General features: G+C 45.9%; 1 protein-coding gene across 1 annotated transcript in view; it reads right to left on the minus strand.

Annotated features, from left to right (window-relative positions):
- Nucleotides 1-3516: 3516 nt before the first annotated feature.
- The window catches only part of LOC139369839 (protein Wnt-4a), a 33249-nt gene continuing 12073 nt past the window's right edge, over nt 3517-24692 (minus strand). Inside the window, exons 2-6 of the mRNA XM_071109119.1 lie at nt 13194-13275; nt 8706-8859; nt 8448-8579; nt 4103-4245; nt 3517-4005 (exon numbers count right to left, since the gene is read on the minus strand). Of these exons, the coding sequence (XP_070965220.1) occupies nt 3535-4005; nt 4103-4245; nt 8448-8579; nt 8706-8859; nt 13194-13275 (982 nt within the window). The 3' untranslated portion in view covers nt 3517-3534. The remainder of the gene's footprint in view (nt 4006-4102; nt 4246-8447; nt 8580-8705; nt 8860-13193; nt 13276-24692) is intronic.

The following is a 24692-nucleotide window of genomic DNA, read 5'->3' on the forward strand; positions in this document are numbered from 1 at the left end:
TGGTGTGGTATGATATGTGGTGTGGTATGTGGTGTGTGGTGTGTGGTGTGTGGTGTGGTATGTGGTATGGTATGTGGTGCGGTATGTGGTGTGGTATGTGGTGTGTGGTATGGTATGTGGTGTGTAGTGTGGTATGTGGTATGGTATGTGGTGCGGTATGTGGTGTGTAGTGTGGTATGTGGTATGGTATGTGGTGCGGTATGTGGTGCGGTGTGTGATGTGGTATGTGGTATGGTATGTGGTGCGGTGTGTGGTGCGGTATGTGGTGTGGTATGTGGTATGGTATGTGGTGCGGTGTGTGATGTGGTATGTGGTATGGTATGTGGTGCGGTGTGTGATGTGGTATGTGGTATGGTATGTGGTGCGGTGTGTGGTGCGGTGTGTGATGTGGTATGTGGTATGGTATGTGGTGCGGTGTGTGGTGCGGTATGTGGTGTGGTATGTGGTATGGTATGTGGTGCGGTGTGTGATGTGGTATGTGGTATGGTATGTGGTGCGGTATGTGGTGCGGTGTGTGATGTGGTATGTGGTATGGTATGTGGTGCGGTGTGTGGTGCGATATGTGGTGTGGTATGTGGTATGGTATGTGGTGCGGTGTGTGATGTGGTATGTGGTATGGTATGTGGTGCGGTGTGTGGTGCGGTATGTGGTGTGGTATGTGGTATGGTATGTGGTGCGGTGTGTGATGTGGTATGTGGTATGGTATGTGGTGCGGTGTGTGGTGCGGTATGTGGTGTGGTATGGTGTATGTATGTATCTATCTGTATATATGTATCTGTATGGTATGTGGTGTGGTATGTGGTGTGGTATTTAATGTGGTGTGGTATGTGGTGTGGTATGTGGTGTGTAGTGTGGTATGTGGTATGGTATGTGGTGTGGTATTATATGTGGTGTGGTATTTTATGTGGTGTGGTATGTGGTATGGTATTTTATGTGGTGTGGTGTGGTATGTGGTATGGTATGTGGTGTGGTATTTTATGTGGTGTGGTGTGGTATGGTATGTGATGTGTGGTGTGTGGTGTGGTATGTGGTATGGTATGTGGTGTGTGGTGTGATATGTGGTATGGTATGTGGTGTGGTATGTGGTGCGGTATGTGGTGTGGTATGTGGTGTGTGGTATGGTATGTGGTGTGTAGTGTGGTATGTGGTATGGTATGTGGTGCGGTATGTGGTGTGGTGTGGTATGTGGTATGGTATGTGGTGCGGTATGGTATGTGGTATGGTATGTGGTGTGGTATGTGGTGTGTGGTGTGTGGTGTGTGGTGTGTGGTATGTGGTGTGTGGTATGGTATGTGGTGTGTAGTGTGGTATGTGGTATGGTATGTGGTGCGGTATGTGGTGTGGTGTGGTATGTGGTATGGTATGTGGTGCGGTATGGTATGTGGTATGGTATGTGGTGTGGTATGTGGTGTGTGGTGTGTGGTGTGTGGTGTGTGGTATGTGGTGTGTGGTATGGTATGTGGTGTGTAGTGTGGTATGTGGTATGGTATGTGGTGCGGTATGTGGTGTGGTGTGGTATGTGGTATGGTATGTGGTGCGGTATGGTATGTGGTATGGTATGTGGTGTGGTATGTGGTGTGTGGTGTGTGGTGTGTGGTGTGTGCGCTCGGAGAGAAAAGTGCTTAAGTCATCTTGCACAGCATCTCTGCTCCACCCAGCCTTGTATGTATGTATGTATGTATGTATGTATGTATCTGTCTGTATGTATGAATCTATCTGTATGTTTCTATCTGTATGTATCTGTCTGTATGTATCTATCTGTATATATGTATCTGTATATATGTATCTGTCTGTATGTATCTATCTGTCTGTATGTATCTGTCTGTATGTATCTGTATGGGCAAACTTCCTCCTGGTCTGACACAGACTAAGGCTGGATTCTATTGTATTGTGTGTTATAGGCATTAAGGTTTTTTAAAGGCAATTTCCGATTGAGTAGACTTATGCAGCGTTTATCATGAATGGGATCTCCACGAATGTGAACATGACATTTCAGAGCTGCAGTACCTATAACCCGCGATCAGATTGAATTCCAGCCCATAACTGATTCTGTGTGTTCTTCTGTGAGTAATTCTGATTTTGTGACTGATTTCATGAGTGGAGCAGCATCAGGGCAAAACGGGACAAATGTCCACACAACTAAACCGCTACTCAACCCCAACACAACACGGTCATGTACACCTGGACCACAAATTACAATGTCTGTGAGTCAGCATTCCTACTCTGGGCGGTAAAGTCTGTTCTCTCAGACCGACAGGCAGGCGTGTCTCTCCCTTTACATCCAGTGAAGCAGCAGCAAGATGGAGGGAAAACTCAGCTCCCCCACTCTCCCCTTCCCATGTCCAATATGTCCTACCCTCAGTTCCCCTCTCCCCTTCCCAGGTCCAATATGTCCTACCCTCAGTTCCCCTTCCCAGGTCCAATATGTCCTACCCTCAGTTCCCCTCTCCCCTTCCCAGGTCCAATATGTCCCACCCTCAGTTCCCCTCTCCCCTTCCCAGGTCCAATATGTCCTACCCTCAGTTCCCCTCTCCTCTTCCCAGGTCCAATATGTCCTACCCTCAGTTCCCCTCTCCCCTTCCCAGGTCCAATATGTCCTACCCTCAGTTCCCCTTTCCCCTTCCCAGGTCTAATATGTCCTACCCTCAGTTCCCATCTCCTCTTCCCAGGTCCAATATGTCCTACCCTCAGTTCCCCTCTCCCCTTCCCAGGTCCAATATGTCCTACCCTCAGTTCCCCTTTCCCCTTCCCAGGTCTAATATGTCCTACCCTCAGTTCCCCTCTCCTCTTCCCAGGTCCAATATGTCCTACCCTCAGCTCCCCTCTCTCCTTCCCAGGTCCAATATGTCCTACCCTCAGTTCCCCTCTCCCCTTCCCAGGTCCAATATGTCCTACCTTCAGTTCCCCTCTCCTCTTCAATCCACTCTCAACCTCACCCACCCCAAATCACTCACAATATCAAATAAGTTAAAAAACAAAACAAAGAGCAATCACATGAATTAGAATCAACTGAGAGTGTGGGAGGGGGAGGGAAACTACTCTGTTGGGACTTGGAAAACCTACACCGAGTATACCAAACACCTTCCTAATATTGAGTGTGCCTGGCACCTACTACCATACCCCGTTCAAAGCACTCACATTTTTTGTCTTGCCCATTCACCCTCTGAATGGCACACGTACACAATCTCCTCTCCATCTACACTGATTGTAGTGGATTTAACAAGTGACATCACCTGGTCAGTCTATGCCACCTAACGTTTAGTATACTCAGTGTATATTTGCCGTTTTAGATTTTACATCCTGTGCGTGTGTAAGATGTTCCTTTAACATTGCATGAACCTGTCCTCTGTCTGGCTGGCTGTTCCCGTGGTCTGTTGTAAAAGGAATCAGGGTGGCTTTGAAATAGGGGGTAGAGGAAAACCACAAACACCCCCCCCCCCCCCACCCTCCCTTTCTCTCTCCCTCCCCAAGTGCAGGTGAGGAGGGAGAGAGTGGGGAAATTGTTTGGGTCTCCACTGGGGGTTTCCATGGTGATCACCGGCAGGTGTGCATCTCCACCATCTTGCGGCACTGTTTGCACTTGACGTAGCAGCACCAGTGGAACTTACAGCTGCACCTGTCCACCACCTCCACCTCCTCTGTCTGGAAGCCCCGGCCGCAGCACATCAGCTCACAGCCGTCAATGGCCTTCGACGTCCGGTTACACTGCCGCCCCGCCGTACCCAGCATGCCTGGTGTGCGCGGGTCGTGGTCACAGAAGTCGGGGCTGGGCTCCAGGTAGACCAGGTCTTCGTCTGTGTGAGGTTTGAACTGGGAGTTCCGTGGCACCAGGACCTTGGTCGTGCCCACCTTGCGCTGCTCCACCTCTGTGGCGCCGTCAAACTTCTCCTTGATGACGTTGCCCACCTTGCGGAATGGGGGCATGGCCTTCCAGCAGGTCTTTACCTCACAGGAACCTGACACGCCATGACACTTACACTCCACACGCATGTGGCTCAGGATGGCCTGCAGGGAGACGGAAAGAATGCATGTTTTTATCTCCTGTTCTCTTCTTTGCTGTTGAGTTTACTAGGACATATTTGTTTGTTGTGATAGGTCATACCTTCCTCCCGGCCTCGTTGTTGTGTAGGTTCATGAGTGCTTTGCTGGGGGACTGTCCTTTACTCCTCTCCCTTACGTCAATGAAGGACTGAGAGAAGGCCACTCCGTATGCTATGTTATCACTACAGCCTGACCACTGGAACCCTGGAGGAAGGGAGAGAGACGGAGAGAGGGGGAGAGACACAGAGAGATAGGGAGAGAGACGGAGAGATAGGGAGAGAGGGAGAGACACGGAGAGAGAGGGAGAGACACGGAGAGAGGGAGAGACACGGAGAGATAGGGAGAGAGATGGAAAGATAGGGAGAGAGACGGAGAGAGAGGGAGAGACACGGAGAGACACGGAGAGATAGGGAGAGAGACGGAGAGAGAGGGAGGGAGACGGAGAGAGAGGGAGAGACACAGAGAGATAGGGAGAGAGACGGAGAGAGAGGGAGAGACACGGAGAGAGAGGGAGAGAGACAGAGAGAGAGGGAGAGACACGGAGAGAGAGGGAGAGAGACGGAGAGAGAGGGAGAGACACGGAGAGATAGGGAGAGAGACGGAGAGAGAGGGAGAGACACGGAGAGAGAGGGAGAGAGACGGAAAGAGAGGGAGAGAGACGGAGAGAGAGGGAGAGACACGGAGAGAGAGGGAGAGACACAGAGAGACACGGAGAGAGAGGGAGAGACACAGAGAGAGAGGGAGAGACACGGAGAGAGAGGGAGAGATACGGAGAGATAGGGAGAGAGACGGAGAGAGAGGGAGAGACACAGAGAGAGAGGGAGAGACACGGAGAGAGAGGGAGAGACACAGAGAGAGAGGGAGAGAGACGAAGAGAGAGGGAGAGACACGGAGAGATAGGGAGAGAGACGGAGAGAGAGGGAGAGACACGGACAGAAAGGGAGAGAGAGGGAGAGAGAGGGAGAGACACGGAGAGAGGGGGAGAGAGACGGAGAGAGGGAGAGAGATGGAGAGAGAGGGAGAGACACGGAGAGAGAGGGAGAGACACGAGAGAGAGGGAGAGAGACGAAGAGAGAGGGAGAGACACGGAGAGATAGGGAGAGAGACGGAGAGAGAGGGAGAGACACGGACAGAGAGGGAGAGAGAGGGAGAGAGAAGGAGAGAGACGGAGAGAGAGGGAGAGAGACGGAGAGAGAGGGAGAGAGACGGAGAGAGAGGGACAGAGACGGAGAGAGAGGGAGAGACACGGAGAGAGAGGGAGAGACACAGAGAGACACGGAGAGAGAGGGAGAGACACGGAGAGAGAGGGAGAGACATGGAGAGAGAGGGAGAGACATGGAGAGATAGGGAGAGAGACGGAGAGAGAGGGAGAGACACGGAGAGAGAGGGAGAGAGAGGGAGAGAGACGGAGAGAGAGAGAGATAGACGGAGAGAGGGAGAGATGGAGAGAGAGGGAGAGACACGGAGAGAGAGGGAGAGACACGAGAGAGAGGAAGAGACACGGAGAGATAGGGAGAGAGACGGAGAGAGAGGGAGAGAGACGGAGAGAGAGGGAGAGAGACGGAGAGAGAGGGACAGAGACGGAGAGAGAGGGAGAGACACGGAGAGAGAGGGAGAGACACAGAGAGACACAGAGAGAGAGGGAGAGACACGGAGAGAGAGGGAGAGACATGGAGAGAGAGGGAGAGACATGGAGAGATAGGGAGAGAGACGGAGAGAGAGGGAGAGACACGGAGAGAGAGGGAGAGACACGGAGAGAGAGGGAGAGAGACGAAGAGAGAGGGAGAGACATGGAGAGATAGGGAGAGAGACGGAGAGAGAGGGAGAGACACGGACAGAGAGGGAGAGAGAGGGAGAGAGAAGGAGAGAGACGGAGAGAGAGGGAGAGAGACGGAGAGAGAGGGAGAGACACGGAGAGAGAGGGAGAGAGACGGAGAGAGAGGGAGAGACACAGAGAGATAGGGAGAGAGACGGAGAGAGAGGGAGAGACACGGAGAGAGGGAGAGAGAGGGAGAGAGACGGAGAGAGAGTGAGAGAGACGGAGAGAGGGAGAGAGACGGAGAGACACGGAGAGAGAGGGAGAGACACGGAGAGAGAGGAAGAGACACGGAGAGAGAGACAGAGAGAGAGGGAGAGAGACGGAGAGAGAGGGAGAGAGACGGAGAGAGACGCATAGAGAGAGAGACACAGACACGGAGAGATAGGGAGAGAGACGGAGAGATAGGGAGAGAGACGGAGAGAGAGGGAGAGACACGGAGAGAGAGGGAGAGACACGGAGAGAGAGGGAGAGACACGGAGAGATAGGGAGAGAGACGGAGAGATAGGGAGAGAGACGGAGAGAGAGGGAGAGACACGGAGAGAGAGGGAGAGACACGGAGAGAGAGGGAGAGAGACGGAGAGAGAGGGAGAGACACGGAGAGAGAGGGAGAGAGACGGAGAGAGAGGGAGAGACACGTAGAGAGAGGGAGAGACACGGAGAGAGAGGGAGAGAGACGGAGAGAGAGGGAGAGAGACGGAGAGAGAGGGAGAGAGACGGAGAGAGAGGGACAGAGACGGAGAGAGAGGGAGAGACACGGAGAGAGAGGGAGAGACACAGAGAGACACGGAGAGAGAGGGAGAGATACGGAGAGAGAGGGAGAGACATGGAGAGAGAGGGAGAGACATGGAGAGATAGGGAGAGAGACGGAGAGAGAGGGAGAGACACGGAGAGAGAGGGAGAGAGAGGGAGAGAGACGGAGAGAGAGAGAGATAGACGGAGAGAGGGAGAGATGGAGAGAGAGGGAGAGACACGGAGAGAGAGGGAGAGACACGAGAGAGAGGAAGAGACACGGAGAGATAGGGAGAGAGACGGAGAGAGAGGGAGAGAGACGGAGAGAGAGGGAGAGAGACGGAGAGAGAGGGACAGAGACGGAGAGAGAGGGAGAGACACGGAGAGAGAGGGAGAGACACAGAGAGACACAGAGAGAGAGGGAGAGACACGGAGAGAGAGGGAGAGACAGGGAGAGAGAGGGAGAGAGATGGAGAGATAGGGAGAGAGACGGAGAGAGAGGGAGAGACACGGAGAGAGAGGGAGAGACACGGAGAGAGAGGGAGAGAGACGAAGAGAGAGGGAGAGACACGGAGAGATAGGGAGAGAGACGGAGAGAGAGGGAGAGACACGGACAGAGAGGGAGAGAGAGGGAGAGAGAAGGAGAGAGACGGAGAGAGAGGGAGAGAGACGGAGAGAGAGGGAGAGACACGGAGAGAGAGGGAGAGAGACGGAGAGAGAGGGAGAGACACAGAGAGATAGGGAGAGAGACGGAGAGAGAGGGAGAGACACGGAGAGAGGGAGAGAGAGGGAGAGAGACGGAGAGAGAGTGAGAGAGACGGAGAGAGGGAGAGAGACGGAGAGAGAGGGAGAGACACGGAGAGAGAGGGAGAGACACGGAGAGAGAGGAAGAGACACGGAGAGAGAGACAGAGAGAGAGGGAGAGAGACGGAGAGAGAGGGAGAGAGACGGAGAGAGACGCATAGAGAGAGAGACACAGACACGGAGAGATAGGGAGAGAGACGGAGAGATAGGGAGAGAGACGGAGAGAGAGGGAGAGACACGGAGAGAGAGGGAGAGACACGGAGAGAGAGGGAGAGACACGGAGAGATAGGGAGAGAGACGGAGAGATAGGGAGAGAGACGGAGAGAGAGGGAGAGACACGGAGAGAGAGGGAGAGACACGGAGAGAGAGGGAGAGAGACGGAGAGAGAGGGAGAGACACGGAGAGAGAGGGAGAGAGACGGAGAGAGAGGGAGAGACACGTAGAGAGAGGGAGAGACACGGAGAGAGAGGGAGAGAGACGGAGAGAGAGGGAGAGACACGGAGAGATAGGGAGAGAGAGGGAGAGAGAGGGAGAGACACGGAGAGAGAGGGAGAGAGACGGAGAGAGAGGGAGAGAGAGGGAGAGAGACGGAGAGAGAGGGAGAGACACGGAGAGAGAGGGGGAGAGACACGGAGAGACACGGAGAGAGAGGGAGAGACACGGAGAGATAGGGAGAGAGACGGAGAGAGAGGGAGAGAGACGGAGAGAGAGGGAGAGACACGGAGAGATAGGGAGAGAGACGGAGAGAGAGGGAGAGAGACGGAGAGAGAGGGAGAGAGATGGGGAGAGAGGGAGAGACACGGAGAGAGAGAGAGAGAGAGAGACGGAGAGAGAGGGAGAGAGACGGAGAGAGACACATAGAGAGAGAGACACAGACACGGAGAAAGAGAGACAGGGAGAGAGACTCGGACAGAGAGAGACAGAGAGAGACAGAGAGAGAGTGTTAGCAGTCAAACATCTGAGATGTGTGTGTGTGTGTGTGTGTGTGTGTGTGTGTGTGTGTGTGTGTGTGTGTGTGTGTGTGTGTGTGTGTGTGTGTGTGTGTGTGTCCTACCCTCCGGACTGACTCCATGGACGGTGCGGTCGCAGCCACATTTCTCCAACTCTCCGCTGCTACAGGCTCGGGTCACAGCAAACGCCACACTGGCTGCTGAGATGGCATACACAAAGGCTGCCTCCCGAGTGCCTGTCACAAATAAACAGGCAGACAATAAATACACAACTGCATTCATCACAGATCAGGCAGTAAGTTTTTATATTCAGATATAAAAGTATATTTATTCTACGATAAGTTACTCATACTGAGGCGTACCCTGTGTGACGACCTTGCCGAAGACAGGCATGGTTTCCAGTGTGGAACAGTTCCATCGACGGTTCCGGAACTGAAACTGACACTCGTCTATGGCTAGCTGAGCCCCACGCCGCACAGCATCCATCACCTCCACACTGCGCTTACAGATCTGCACCTGGTTAGAATAACGATCATTATTACAGATCTGTATCTGGTTAGAATAATGATCATTACATTACAGATCTGTATCTGGTTAGAATAACGATCATTATTACAGATCTGCACCTGGTTAGAATAACGATCATTATTACAGATCTGCACCTGGTTAGAATAACGATCATTATTACAGATCTGCACCTGGTTAGAATAACGATCATTATTACAGATCTGCTCCTGGTTAGAATAATGATCATAACATTGCAGATCTGTATCTGGCTAGAATAATGATCATTATTACAGATCTCTATCTGGTTATAATAATGATCATTATTACAGATCTCAATCTGGTTATAATAATGATCATTATTACAGATCTCTATCTGGTTATAATAATGATCATTATTACAGATCTCTATCTGGTTAGAATAATGATCATTACATTACAGATCTGTATCTGGTTAGAATAATGATCATTACATTACAGATCTGTATCTGGTTAGAATAATGATGATTACATTACAGATCTGTATCTGGTTAGAATAGTGATCATTATTACAGATCTGTATCTGGTTAGAATAATGATCATTATTACAGATCTACTCCTGGTTAGAATAATGATCATTATATTACAGATCTGTATCTGGTTAGAATAATGATCATTACATTACAGATCTGTATCTGGTTAGAATAATGATCATTACATTACAGATCTGCTCCTGGTTATAATAATGATCATTACATTACAGATCTGTATCTGGTTATAATAATGATCATTACATTACAGATCTGTATCTGGTTATAATAATGATCATTACATTACAGATTTGTATCTGGTTAGAATAATGATCATTACATTACAGATCTGCTCCTGGTTAGAATAATGATCATTACATTACAGATCTGTATCTGGTTATAATAATGATCATTACATTACAGATCTGTATCTGGTTATAATAATGATCATTACATTACAGATCTGTATCTGGTTAGAATAATGATCATTACATTACAGATCTGTATCTGGTTAGAATAATGATCATTATATTACAGATCTGTATCTGGTTATAATAATGATCATTACATTGCAGATCTGCTCCTGGTTAGAATAATGATCATTACATTACAGATCTGCATCTGGTTAGAATAATGATCATTATTACAGATCTGCACCTGGTTAGAATAATGATCATTATATTACAGATCTGTATCTGGTTATAATAATGATCATTACATTGCAGATCTGTATCTGGTTAGAATAACGATCATTATTACAGATCTGCACCTGGTTAGAATAACGATCATTATTACAGATCTGCACCTGGTTAGAATAACAATCATTATTACAGATCTGCACCTGGTTAGAATAACGATCATTATTACAGATCTGCTCCTGGTTAGAATAATGATCATAACATTGCAGATCTGTATCTGGCTAGAATAATGATCATTATTACAGATCTGTATCTGGTTATAATAATGATCATTACATTACAGATCTGTATCTGGTTAGAATAATGATCATTACATTACAGATCTGCTCCTGGTTAGAATAATGATCATTACATTACAGATCTGTATCTGGTTATAATAATGATCATTACATTACAGATCTGTATCTGGTTATAATAATGATCATTACATTACAGATCTGTATCTGGTTAGAATAATGATCATTACATTACAGATCTGTATCTGGTTAGAATAATGATCATTATATTACAGATCTGTATCTGGTTATAATAATGATCATTACATTGCAGATCTGCTCCTGGTTAGAATAATGATCATTACATTACAGATCTGCATCTGGTTAGAATAATGATCATTATTACAGATCTGCACCTGGTTAGAATAATGATCATTATATTACAGATCTGTATCTGGTTATAATAATGATCATTACATTACAGATCTGTATCTGGTTAGAATAACGATCATTATTACAGATCTGCACCTGGTTAGAATAACGATCATTATTACAGATCTGCACCTGGTTAGAATAACAATCATTATTACAGATCTGCACCTGGTTAGAATAACGATCATTATTACAGATCTGCTCCTGGTTAGAATAATGATCATAACATTGCAGATCTGTATCTGGCTAGAATAATGATCATTATTACAGATCTGTATCTGGTTATAATAATCATCATTATTACAGATCTCTATCTGGTTATAATAATGATCATTATTACAGATCTCTATCTGGTTATAATAATGATCATTATTACAGATCTCTATCTGGTTAGAATAATGATCATTACATTACAGATCTGTATCTGGTTAGAATAATGATCATTACATTACAGATCTGTATCTGGTTAGAATAATGATAATTACATTACAGATCTGCTCCTGGTTAGAATAATGATCATTACATTACAGATCTGTATCTGGTTATAATAATGATCATTACATTACAGATCTGTATCTGGTTATAATAATGATCATTACATTACAGATCTGTATCTGGTTAGAATAATGATCATTACATTACAGATCTGCACCTGGTTAGAATAATGATCATTACATTACAGATCTGTATCTGGTTAGAATAGTGATCATTATTACAGATCTGTATCTGGTTAGAATAATGATCATTATTACAGATCTACTCCTGGTTAGAATAATGATCATTATATTACAGATCTGTATCTGGTTAGAATAATGATCATTACATTACAGATCTGTATCTGGTTAGAATAATGATCATTACATTACAGATCTGCTCCTGGTTATAATAATGATCATTACATTACAGATCTGTATCTGGTTATAATAATGATCATTACATTACAGATCTGTATCTGGTTATAATAATGATCATTACATTACAGATCTGTATCTGGTTAGAATAATGATCATTACATTACAGATCTGCTCCTGGTTAGAATAATGATCATTACATTACAGATCTGTATCTGGTTATAATAATGATCATTACATTACAGATCTGTATCTGGTTATAATAATGATCATTACATTACAGATCTGTATCTGGTTAGAATAATGATCATTACATTACAGATCTGTATCTGGTTAGAATAATGATCATTATATTACAGATCTGTATCTGGTTATAATAATGATCATTACATTGCAGATCTGCTCCTGGTTAGAATAATGATCATTACATTACAGATCTGCATCTGGTTAGAATAATGATCATTATTACAGATCTGCACCTGGTTAGAATAACGATCATTATTACAGATCTGCACCTGGTTAGAATAACAATCATTATTACAGATCTGCACCTGGTTAGAATAACGATCATTATTACAGATCTGCTCCTGGTTAGAATAATGATCATAACATTGCAGATCTGTATCTGGCTAGAATAATGATCATTATTACAGATCTGTATCTGGTTATAATAATCATCATTATTACAGATCTCTATCTGGTTATAATAATGATCATTATTACAGATCTCTATCTGGTTATAATAATGATCATTATTACAGATCTCTATCTGGTTAGAATAATGATCATTACATTACAGATCTGTATCTGGTTAGAATAATGATCATTACATTACAGATCTGTATCTGGTTAGAATAATGATAATTACATTACAGATCTGCTCCTGGTTAGAATAATGATCATTACATTACAGATCTGTATCTGGTTATAATAATGATCATTACATTACAGATCTGTATCTGGTTATAATAATGATCATTACATTACAGATCTGTATCTGGTTAGAATAATGATCATTACATTACAGATCTGCACCTGGTTAGAATAATGATCATTACATTACAGATCTGTATCTGGTTATAATAATGATCATTACATTACAGATCTGTATCTGGTTAGAATAATGATCATTATTACAGAAGTGCTCCTGGTTAGAATAATGATCATTACATTACAGATCTGTATCTGGTAATAATAATGATCATTACATTACAGATTTGCTCCTGGTTAGAATAATGATCATTACATTACAGATCTGTATCTGGTTAGAATAATGATCATTACATTACAGATCTGCTCCTGGTTAAAGAGAATGATCATTATATTACAGATCTGTATCTGGTTAGGATAATGATCATTACATTACAGATCTGCTCCTGGTTAGAATAATGATCATTACATTACAGATCTGCTCCTGGTTAAAGAGAATGATCATTATATTACAGATCTGTATCTGGTTAGAATAATGATCATTACATTACAGATCTGCTCCTGGTTAAAGAGAATGCTAAATGACTATGACTTGTATCTTGAATTCAAAGACTTGGACATAACTTCTATAACTTATGTACCATCTTGTCATACCCTGCCAACCTTACAAATCTGAAAATATGACCACAGTTTGTCATGGTAGATGTGTACCTGTCTCTGGATAAGTCCTCGCAGGCGTTCACATGTCTCCTCATCACTGATACTGCCAACCGACGACAGTTTAGCCAGGTACCTTACAGAGACACAGAGAAGGGGGGAGAATTGATATGAAATATTCCCTCCAATTACTGAGATAATATAAAAGTGTCCAGAGACAGACACATATGCCTCAGCATGGGCTATGTATAGGTTTAGTTCTACAGCCTGATAGGGAGAAGTTTGGCGGCGAGAATTTGGCTCCCATGACGTTGTGGGAACGTTTTGGTCATCATGTTGAGAGGAGGGAAAGAGGTTTATCATCCACACCACCTCCAGGACACACAGGTCACTCCTCTCTCCTTCATTCCCATATCTCTTTGGCTAAAAGCACCTTACAGAAATAGGCCCATTTCATACGCTCATCACAGACACACTCTTCACCAGAACTTCCCACAGAGGGGCTGTCTGAGCCTTGTCTGTGGCCCTCCCTCTCTCTCTTTTTCTCTGTCCCTCACCTTACTCTCCTCCTGCTCTCCCTCACCTTGCCCTTCTCCCTCTCTCTCTCTGTCAGTCTCTCTGTCCTTCTCTCCCTCCTATGTTGACAGGGTATCATTAGGTAAGGTTGATTGGGGTCTCTCCCAGGGCTGATAGTCCACACACCTCCTTCTAGCCTTCCACCCTCACCACCCTTCCTCTACAGCCCAGATAACCTCTTTCTTTCCCTCTCCCCATCTCTCTCTGTCTCTCCTTCTCTCCCAGTCACCTCCCCTCGTCAATGGTCAGACCACTCGACCACACCCTCCCCCCGACAGTCTTGTCTACACAGCAGGGTGACCTCACTCACTATCACACCACTGCTCCCATCCTCTCCTCAGTCTGTCTGACAACAACAACCAATCACCTTCTATTCATGAAGTGGTACAGGATCAGTTCACAACCAACTGTCTACACCAACAGAGAAGATGGTATATACTAAACAAATGATTGAACATGTAGAATCACGTTTCTCTCTTCAGTTTTGTCATGTACCTGAGAAAAATGTCTGCATCATTCTCTTCGTGTTAAAGTTAATCAGTTAAAGAATTATCTTCCCTCAATTTGTACATAACACTCTTCCTTCAATAAAAGACATTGACGTTCCTCTACAGCTATACAACAATAAGACCCTCAACCTTGAGCTGTGTGCTCTGTATGTCTGGGTCTCCACACATCCAGCTGTGAAACCTCTTCTGAACACTGGAGAATCATTGTCTGGCTGTACTGCAGCTAGTGAGACACAGCATCTCTCCCAACACATAAACCTGTCCCCTCAGCATTCAATACCTTTACACACACACACACACACACACACACACACACACACACACACACACACACACACACACACACACACACACACACACACACACACACACACACACACACACACAGATGAAAGTACTCATAAAGTACCAGTTGCTGTTGCTGGCATGCCACTGGCCCAGCCCTGACCCTGGAAACATTTAATAAACTTTGGATAACCCACATGAGAAAACGACAGATAAGCTCTACGAAGCTGATGTTCTGGCTGTGTATTTGTGAGACGGTGCTACATGGGAAAAGACTAGCCCAGACATTTGGGGAGTGTGTGTTAGTGTGTATGTAATACTTATCCAGAGCGACTTACAGGAGCAATTTAGGTTAAGTGCCTTGCTCAAGGGCACATTGACAGATTTTTCTTCAGTTACTGGCCCACCGCACTAAACAGCTAGGCTACCTGCTAGGCTACCTGTTAGGCTACCTGTTAGGCTACCTGCTAGGCTACCTGCTAGGCTACCTGCTAGGCTACCTGACGCAGTCCTTTCCATCTTTATCTATTTATTCGGCTGTGTCGGGCAGAGTGGGGTAAATGAAGCCCTTTTTTACATTCAGCATCACTCCGTCAAGGGAAATGTATTATTTATTTGTCATTTAGCAGATGCTCTTATCCAGAGTGACTAAGGTTAAGTACCTTGCTCAAGGGCACATTGACAGATTTTTCACCTAGTCAGCTGGGGGATTCAAACCAGCGACCTTTCAGTTACTGGCCCTTACTTAACCGCTAGGCTACCTGCCGCCCTAACAAAGATATCTATATATATTTCACCTAACAAACACTTTTTACATTTTTCAAACACATTTAACATAGGCCCTGTTGTTACCTCATATCCCAGCGATAATGCCTTGCATTACGCCTGAGAAGAACAACACTTCAATTCGCTCAAATTACTATTGGCTCAACATACCCCATGGCCATTGGCCCATTACCCCAAGGCCATTGGCTCAACATACCCCATGGCCATTGGCCCATTACCCCAAGGCAAACATTTTGACTATATTAGCCCACCCAGCTACAAGGATGCACTTTCATGCTGGGTTTAGGACCTCATATTGAAGCTTATAGAGACCCCAAATGAGGTATATAACAATAGAACAATCTTAAATTGATCTACTTGGTTTAGATACAAACATCCGGAAACCTCAAACAATAAATTAATTAGACTTTGTGAAAATCTGTTTTCTGGACCTAACTTGTTTATCACTTTTTCCATGTGGTTTCTTCCTTCACAGACCCCATGAACTGATGACCTCTTCCTAAATATTTGGTCAAAATATTAATTTTGTGTATGGTTTCCTAGAAACAATCCCGCTCTCCCCCACCCCCTATTTCCCAAGCCAGTGGTACCAAAACAACACAGAGAGACGTTTCCTAGAGCCATCCTCCTCCTACTTACAGCAGAATACTGTTTCCTCTCCCTCCCCTTCTTCCTCTCTCTTTCCACTGTTTCCTCTCAATCCCCTTCTTCCTCTCTCTTTTTACTGTTTCCTCTCCCTCCCCTTCTTCCTCTCTCTTTCCACTGTTTCCTCTCCCTCCCCTTCTTCCTCTCTCTTTTTACTGTTTCCTCTCCCTCCCCTTCTTCCTCTCTCTTTCCACTGTTTCCTCTCTCTATCTTCTTCTTCCTCTCTTTTCACTGTTTCCTCTCCCTCCCCTTCTTCCTCTCTCTTTCCACTGTTTCCTCTCTCTATCTTCTTCTTCCTCTCTCTTTACACTGTTTCCTCTCCCTCCCCTTCTTCCTCTCTCTTTCCACTGTTTCCTCTCTCTATCTTCTTCTTCCTCTCTCTACCACACACTCCTCTCTTTATCTTCCTCTTCCTCTCTCTACCACACACTCCTCTCTCTATCTTCTTCTTCCTCTCTCTACCACACACTCCTCTCTCTATCTTCTTCTTCCTCTCTCTCTCTTCCTCCTCTCTCTACCACACACTCCTCTCTCTATCTTCTTCCTCTCTCTACCACACACTCCTCTCTCTAACTTCTACCTCTCTCTACCACACACTCCTCTCTCTATCTTCTTCCTCTCTCTACCACACACTCCTCTCTTTATCTTCTTCTTCCTCTCTCTACCACACACTCCTCTCTCTATCTTCTTCTTCCTCTCTCTACCACACACTCCTCTCTCTATCTTCTTCTTCCTCTCTCTACCACACACTCCTCTCTCTATCTTCTTCTTCCTCTCCCTACCACACACTCCTCTCTCTATCTTCTTCTTCCTCTCTCTACCACACACTCCTCTCTCTATCCTCTTCTTCCTCTCTCTACCACACACTCCTCTCTCTATCTTCTTCTTCCTCTCTCTACCACACACTCCTCTCTCTATCTTATTCTTCCTCTCTCTACCACACACTCCTCTCTCTATCTTCTTCTTCCTCTCTCTACCACACACTCCTCACTCTATCTTCTTCTTCCTCTCTCTACCACACACTCCTCTCTCTATCTTCTTCTTCCTCTCTCTACCACACACTCCTCTCTCTATCTTCTTCTTCCTCTCCCTACCACACACTCCTCTCTCTATCTTCTTCTTCCTCTCTCTACCACACACTCCTCTCTCTATCCTCTTCTTCCTCTCTCTACCACACACTCCTCTCTCTATCTTCTTCTTCCTCTCTCTACCACACACTCCTCTCTCTATCTTCTTCTTCCTCTCTCTACCACACACTCCTCTCTCTATCTTCTTATTCCTCTCTCTACCACACACTCCTCTCTCTATCTTCTTCTTCCTCTCTCTACCACACACTCCTCTCTCTATCTTCTTCTTCCTCTCTCTACCACACACTCCTCTCTCTATCTTCTTCTTCCTCTCTCTACCACACACTCCTCTCTCTATCTTCTTCTTCCTCTCTCTACCACACACTCCTCTCTCTATCTTCTTCTTCTTCCTCTCTCTACCACACACTCCTCTCTATATATTCTTCTTCCTCTCTCTACCACACACTCCTCTCTCTATCTTCTTCTTATTCCTCTCTCTACCACACACTCCTCTCTCTATCTTCTTCCTCTCTCTACCACACACTCCTCTCTCTATCTTCTTCTTCCTCTCTCTACCACACACTCCTCTCTCTATCTTCTTCTTCTTCCTCTCTCTACCACACACTCCTCTCTCTATCTTCTTCTTCCTCTCTCTACCACACACTCCTCTCTCTCTCTATCTTATTCTTCTTCCTCTCTTTACCACACACTCCTCTCTCTATCTTCTTCTTCCTCTCTCTACCACACACTCCTCTCTCTCTCTCTATCTTATTCTTCTTCCTCTCTCTACCACACACTCCTCTCTCTATGTTCTTCCTCTCTCTACCACACACTCCTCTCTCTATCTTCTTCCTCTCTCTACTCAACTAATTTCTTTCCACCCCAATCCCTTCCTTTATATTTAATGTCCTTTAAATTCCCTATATGTCTTGCTCTCAGTACTCCGCAAACTCTCTCTCTCTCTCTCTCTCTCTAGGAGGAAAAGTCAGTGGGTTCGTGGGAGTATTCACCTGGAGTGTGGTGTGTTCGCCAGCTACTGTGTGTTTGTGTTGCATTAGGCATCGCAGTCCTCACAACACCGCTGCTTCCAACAGGCTTAGCCCTGCACAACTTAGCACGCAACCACTCCACTACAGCCCTACCACTACTGTCTGAGAGAGAGAGAGACAGACAGCAACCACTCCACTACAGCCCTACCACTACTGTCTGAGAGAGAGAGACAGACAGCAACCACTCCACTACAGCCCTACCACTACTGTCTGAGAGACAGAGACAGACAGCAACCACTCCACTACAGCCCTACCACTACTGTCTGAGAGAAAGACAGACAGCAACCACTCCACTACAGCCCTACCACTACTGTCTGAGAGACAGAGACAGACAGCAACCACTCCACTACAGCCCTACCACTACTGTCTGAGAGACAGAGACAGACAGCAACCACTCCACTACAGCCCTACCACTACTGTCTGAGAGAGAGAGACAGACAGCAACCACTCCACTACAGCCCTACCACTACTGTCTGAGAGAGAGAGACAGGCAGCAACCACTCCACTACAGCCCTACCACTACTGTCTGAGAGACAGACAGACAGCAACCACTCCACTACAGCCCGACCACTACTGTCTGAGAGACAGAGAGAGACAGCAACCACTCCACTACAGCCCGACCACTACTGTCTGAGAGACAGAGACAGACAGCAACCACTCCACTACAGCCCTACCACTACTGTCTGAGAGACAGAGACAGACAGCAACCACTCCACTACAGCCCTACCACTACTGTCTGAGAGACAGAGACAGACAGCAACCACTCCACTACAGCCCTACAACTACTGTCTGAGAGACAGAGACAGACAGCTACCACTCCACTACAGCCCTACCACTACTGTCTGAGAGAGAGAGACAGACAGCAACCACTCCACTACAGCCCTACCACTACTGTCTGAGAGAGAGAGACAGGCAGCAACCACTCCACTACAGCCCTACCACTACTGTCTGAGAGACAGACAGACAGCAACCACTCCACTACAGCCCTACCACTACTGTCTGAGAGAGAGAAGCAACCACTCCACTACAGCCCTACCACTACTGTCTGAGAGACAGACAGACAGCAACCACTCCACTACAGCCCGACCACTACTGTCTGAGAGACAGAGAGAGACAGCAACCACTCCACTACAGCCCTACCACTACTGTCTGAGAGAGAGACAGACAGCAACCACTCCACTACAGCCCTACCACTACTGTCTGAGAGAGAGAGACAGGCAGCAACCACTCCACTACAGCCCTACCACTACTGTCTGAGAGAAAGACAGACAGCAACCACTCCACTACAGCCCGACCACTACTGTCTGAGAGACAGAGAGAGACAGCAACCACTCCACTACAGCCCTACCACTACTGTCTGAGAGAGAGAGACAGGCAGCAACCACTCCACTACAGCCCTACCACTACTGTCTGAGAGACAGAGACAGACAGCAACCACTCCACTACAGCCCTACCACTACTGTCTGAGAGAAAGACAGACAGCAACCACTCCACTACAGCCCTACCACTACTGTCTGAGAGACAGAGACAGACAGCAACCACTCCACTACAGCCCTACCACTACTGTCTGAGAGACAGAGACAGACAGCAACAACTCTACTACAGCCCTACCACTACTGTCTGAGAGACAGAGACAGACAGCAACCACTCCACTACAGCCCTACCACTACTGTCTGAGAGACAGAGACAGACAGCAACAACTCTACTACAGCCCTACCACTACTGTCTGAGAGACAGAGACAGAGACAGACAGCAACCACTCCACTACAGCCATACCACTACTGTCTGAGAGACAGAGACAGACAGCAACAACTCTACTACAGTCCGACCACTACTGTGTGAGAGACAGAGACAGACAGCAACCACTGTAGTTCTACAGTGAGAGAGCGTGAGAGCGAGAGTGGGAGCTTGGAGTGGAGACCGAGAGAAAGGAAGAGAGATAGATAGGAGAGAGAAAACATCCTTGGCTAAGCAAGTGTGATGCTCTAACGATGCCACGCTGTACACCATATATCTATGATAGATAGGTCTGTATCAACTCCCCCTTCCTCTGAGGACTGATCAACCTCTAGATGTATCTCTACCCACACAGAGGTGGATCTCACAGAGACCAGCTCTCACACGCTCTTACAGACAGCTCTCTCTGTCTCTGTCTCTCCCAGGGTATTTATACCAGTTGATTAAACTTTCCTCTGCTGAGTACACATGAGAGGTAAACAGGTGGAGGTTTATATAGGAGCTTAGGGAGCTCCTCACAGAAACACGTGCTGTTCATCTGTGTTCACTGCAACAGCTACTTTTATACTATAGTAACTTATCATTCCTTCACATGCACATGGTGCACTTCATGTAAAATGTTGTCCCTGGTCTGAACAGAGGCCAGGCACAACAACACTCTGACCACACAGCTAGTGGAGGACACAGCTAGTGGAGGACACAGCTAGTGGAGGACAAAGTTAAGCCAGCCAACAGGACAACCACAGACATTCTGGAAGCATGATTGGGAAAGTAAGTGGAAAGGTTTGTGGCAAGGCACAAGCGCACATACTCAAACACGCACACACACACACACACACACACACACACACACACACACACACACACACACACACACACACACACACACACACACACACACACACACACACACACACACACACACACACACACACACCAGTCCTAGTTTGCAATCGTTGGATTCCTTCATACTGGGGTTTGCCACAGCACAATAATGACCCTAGATATATGGCCATATAGAATAGATTGAATCGTACCTATGTTGCTGCATCGCGGCTGACCCTGGCTGGCTACCAATCCCTCTGTGTGTGTGTGTGTGTGTGTCTGTGCGTGTCTGTGCGTTTCTCGTGGGGTTGGGTTAAAAGCAAAATATGAATTTCCATGATCTGAACAAAAATGGACAATAAAGTATTAGTCTTGTCTAGAAAACTGCAGGCCCTTGTATATGAGAGCAGCACGGATGACTCTGCACCTCCACTCACCAAGGTAGTATGATGACCTGGGATAACCTCTGCTGGACAGCAGTCAGAGAAGGAGACACACCTGCAACACCCAGTCTGGCCTGCAGAGGGCAGCCTGATCTCAGCCTCCCCTCAGGAGTCTCCCCTCAGGAGTCTCCTCTCAGCAGTGTCCCCTGAGGAGTCTCCCCTCAGGAGTCTCCCCTAAGGAGTCTCCCCTCAGGAGTCTCCCCTCAGGAGTGTCCCCTCAGCAGTGTCCCCTGAGGGGTCTCCCCTCAGCAGTGTCCCCTGAGGGGTCTCCCCTCAGCAGTGTCCCCTGAGGGGTCTCCTCTGAGGGGTCTCCCCTCAGCAGTGTCCCCTGAGGAGTCTCCCCTGAGGGTCTCCCCTCAGCCACAGAGGCAGCACAGCCACAGGCCATCAACAGCCATACCTCAAAAGAGTTCATAATTTCAGGTTTCAACCAAGAAGCGTATAAAGCTCTTAGACTTGGACAATGTCACATAATTCCATGGTAGCCATGTTAGTGTTTTCCAGGCAATGTTCTGTAAAGACTGACTCTGACAGCATCAAACTCACAGTCTGCACCTGACAGCAAATGTGTTACGTCAGAAACGTATGTAAGCATTTTAAGGAAAGGGGCAAAGAATGATACATTTGACAAGCATTAATTTAGAGCCCGATTGTCAATAGAGAAAACAGGTGCATCTCAATAGTGTGGTGGTTTCTTATCCTCGTCTCCTTTCCTCCAGTTTGAGTGAAAATTAAAGAACTGGTTCTGGTTGGCTTATTTCATGTTGGTTTCACTTTTATCATGTTATCAGAGTAGAGAGGAGAGGAGAGGAGAGGAGAGGAGAGGAGAGGAGAGGAGAGGAGAGGAGAGGAGAGGAGAGGAGAGGAGAGGACGCTGATTCAGACTATTGAGATGTACTCCATAAGAATCTATGAGAATCTGGGCAGCTGTGGTGCTATACTACAATACAGCAAACATTTTATATACATCAAGGACATATTTCAAGAGTAATTGTAAAGACCATGATAACAATCTCAGCAATATGATGCAGATGAGGAGGAAAAGGTCAAGGAAAAGGAAAGGAAGGAGTGGAGGAGATAGAAGTGTGATACTGTTTACTGTTGATTTTTTTGCAACACCTTATTGAATATAAATATGTGTAGAAAACATTAGGAACACCTTCCTAATGTTGAGGCATGGATTCAATAAGGTATGGAAAGCGTTCCACAGGGATGCTGGCCCATGTTGACTCCAATGCTTCCTACAGTTGTGTCAGGTTGGCTGGATGTCCTTTGGGTGGTGGACCATTCTTGATACACACAGAAAAGCGTGAAAAACCTAGTAGCTTTGCTGTTCTTGACACACTCAAACCGGTGTGCCTGGCACATACTACCATACGCCGTTCAAAGTCACTTATATAGTTTGTCTTGACCGTTCTCCCTCTGAATGGCACACAGACACAATCCATCTCTCAATTGTCTCAAGCCTTTAAAATCCTTCTTCAACCTGTCTCCTCCCCTTCATCTACACTGATTGACGTGGATTTAACAAGTGACATCAATAAGGCATCATAGCTTTCAACTAACAGTATCAACTGGTTAGTCTTTATTTATTTATATATATATATATATATATACCTTACTAGTCAGTATACCTTATACAGTTGAAGTCGGAAGTTTACAGTCACTTAGGTTGGAGTCATTAAAACTCATTTTTCAACCACTCCACAAATTTCTTGTTAACAAACTATAGTTTTGGCAAGTCGGTTAGGACATCTACTTTGTGCATGACACCAGTAATTGTTTTTTATTTTTTTCCAACAACAGACAGATTATTTCACCTCTGTATCACAATTCCAGTGGGCCAGAGGTTTACATACACTAAGTTGACGGCCTTTAAACAGCTCAGAAAATTCCAGAAAATGATGTCATGGCTTTAGAAGCTTCTGATAGGCTAATTGACATCATTTGAGCCAATTGGAGGTGTACCTGTGGATGTATTTCAAGGCCTACCTTCAACTCAGTGCCTCTTTGCTTGACATCATGGGAAAATCAAAAGAAATCAGCCAAGACCTCAGAAAATAAATTAGAGACCTCCACAAGTCTGGTTCATCCTTGGGAGCAATTTCCAAACGCCTGAAGGTACCACGTTCATCTGTACAAACAATAGTACGCAAGTATAAACACCATGGGACCACGTAGCCGTCATACCGCTCAGGAAGGACACGTGTTCTGTCTCCTAGAGATGAACGTACTTTGGTGCGAAAAGTGCAAATCAATCCCAGAACAACAGCAAAGGACCTTGTGGAGATGCTGGAGGAAACAGGTACAAAAGTATATTTTTCCACAGTCAAACGAGTCCTATATCGACATAACCTGAAAGGCCGCTCAGCAAGGAAGGACCCACTGCTCCAAAACCGCCATAAAAAAAGCCAGACTATGGTTTGCTATGGCACATGGGGACAAAGATCATACTTTTTGGAGAAATGTCCTCTGGTCTGATGAAGCAGAAATAGAACTGTTTAGCCATAATGACCATCGTTATGTTTGGAGGAGGCTTGCAATCCAAACAATCCAAATCTGTCATTGAAATTGTGTTTTAATGCCCTTTGGGACGAGGCCATTTTCCAACACAGGAACATTTGCCCAACAGGAGTAAAGACAAGCCGAAGAACACCATCCTAACCGTGAGGCACGGGGGTGGCAGCATCATGTTGTGGGGATGCTTTGCTGCAGGAGAGACTGGTGCACTTCACAAAATAGATTGTATCATGAGTAAGGAAAATTATGAGGTTATATTGAAGCAACATCTTAAGACATCAGTCAGGCAGTGAAAGCTTGGTCGCAAATGGGTCTTCCAAATGGACAATGACCCCAAGCTATCTTCGTGGAAAAATGGCTTAAGGACAACAAAGTCAAGGTATTGGAGTGGCCATCACAAAGCCCTGACCTCAATCCCATAGAAGATTTGTGGGTAGAACTGAAAAAGCGTGTGCGAGCAAGGAGGCCTACAAACCTGACTCAGTTACACCAGCTTTGTCAGGAGGAATGGGCCAACATTCACCCAACTTATTGTGGGAAGCTTGTGGAAGGCTAAGTTAAACAAGTTAAACAATTTAAAGGCAATGCTACCAAATACCAATTGAGTGAATGTAAACTTCTGACCCACTGGGAATGTGATGAAAGCAATAAAAGCTGAAATAAATCATTCTCTCTACTATTATTATGACATTTCACATTCTTAAAATAAAGTGGTGATCCTAACTGACCTAAAACAGGGAATTTTTACCAGGATTAAATGTATTTGGCTAAGGTGTATGTAAACTTCCGGCTTTAACTGTGTATATATATTTCAAAAACATGTTTTTTTAAGGGTGATTACCTATTCGTGCTTTGAGATTCTTTTTTTGTTATTTTTTGTTGTTGATTTGGACAATTTACATTGAGAGTTTAGAGAAAATTCTATATTAACTTTATCATTGAAAGAATGGTATTTGTTCACTTGATTGTAATCTAACGGTTACAATGTACTCATCTTTGCTCTCATATTGACACAGTATTTCTTTGAACTTTAAAAAGGTAACTTGGTTTGTGATCCAAGCTGATTGTTACAGAAAGAGGGTATACTGAAGATAGAAAAGGAAGACACGGT

This window comes from Oncorhynchus clarkii, chromosome 17, assembly GCF_045791955.1.
Source record: "Oncorhynchus clarkii lewisi isolate Uvic-CL-2024 chromosome 17, UVic_Ocla_1.0, whole genome shotgun sequence".
Taxonomy (NCBI): Eukaryota; Metazoa; Chordata; class Actinopteri; order Salmoniformes; family Salmonidae; genus Oncorhynchus; species Oncorhynchus clarkii.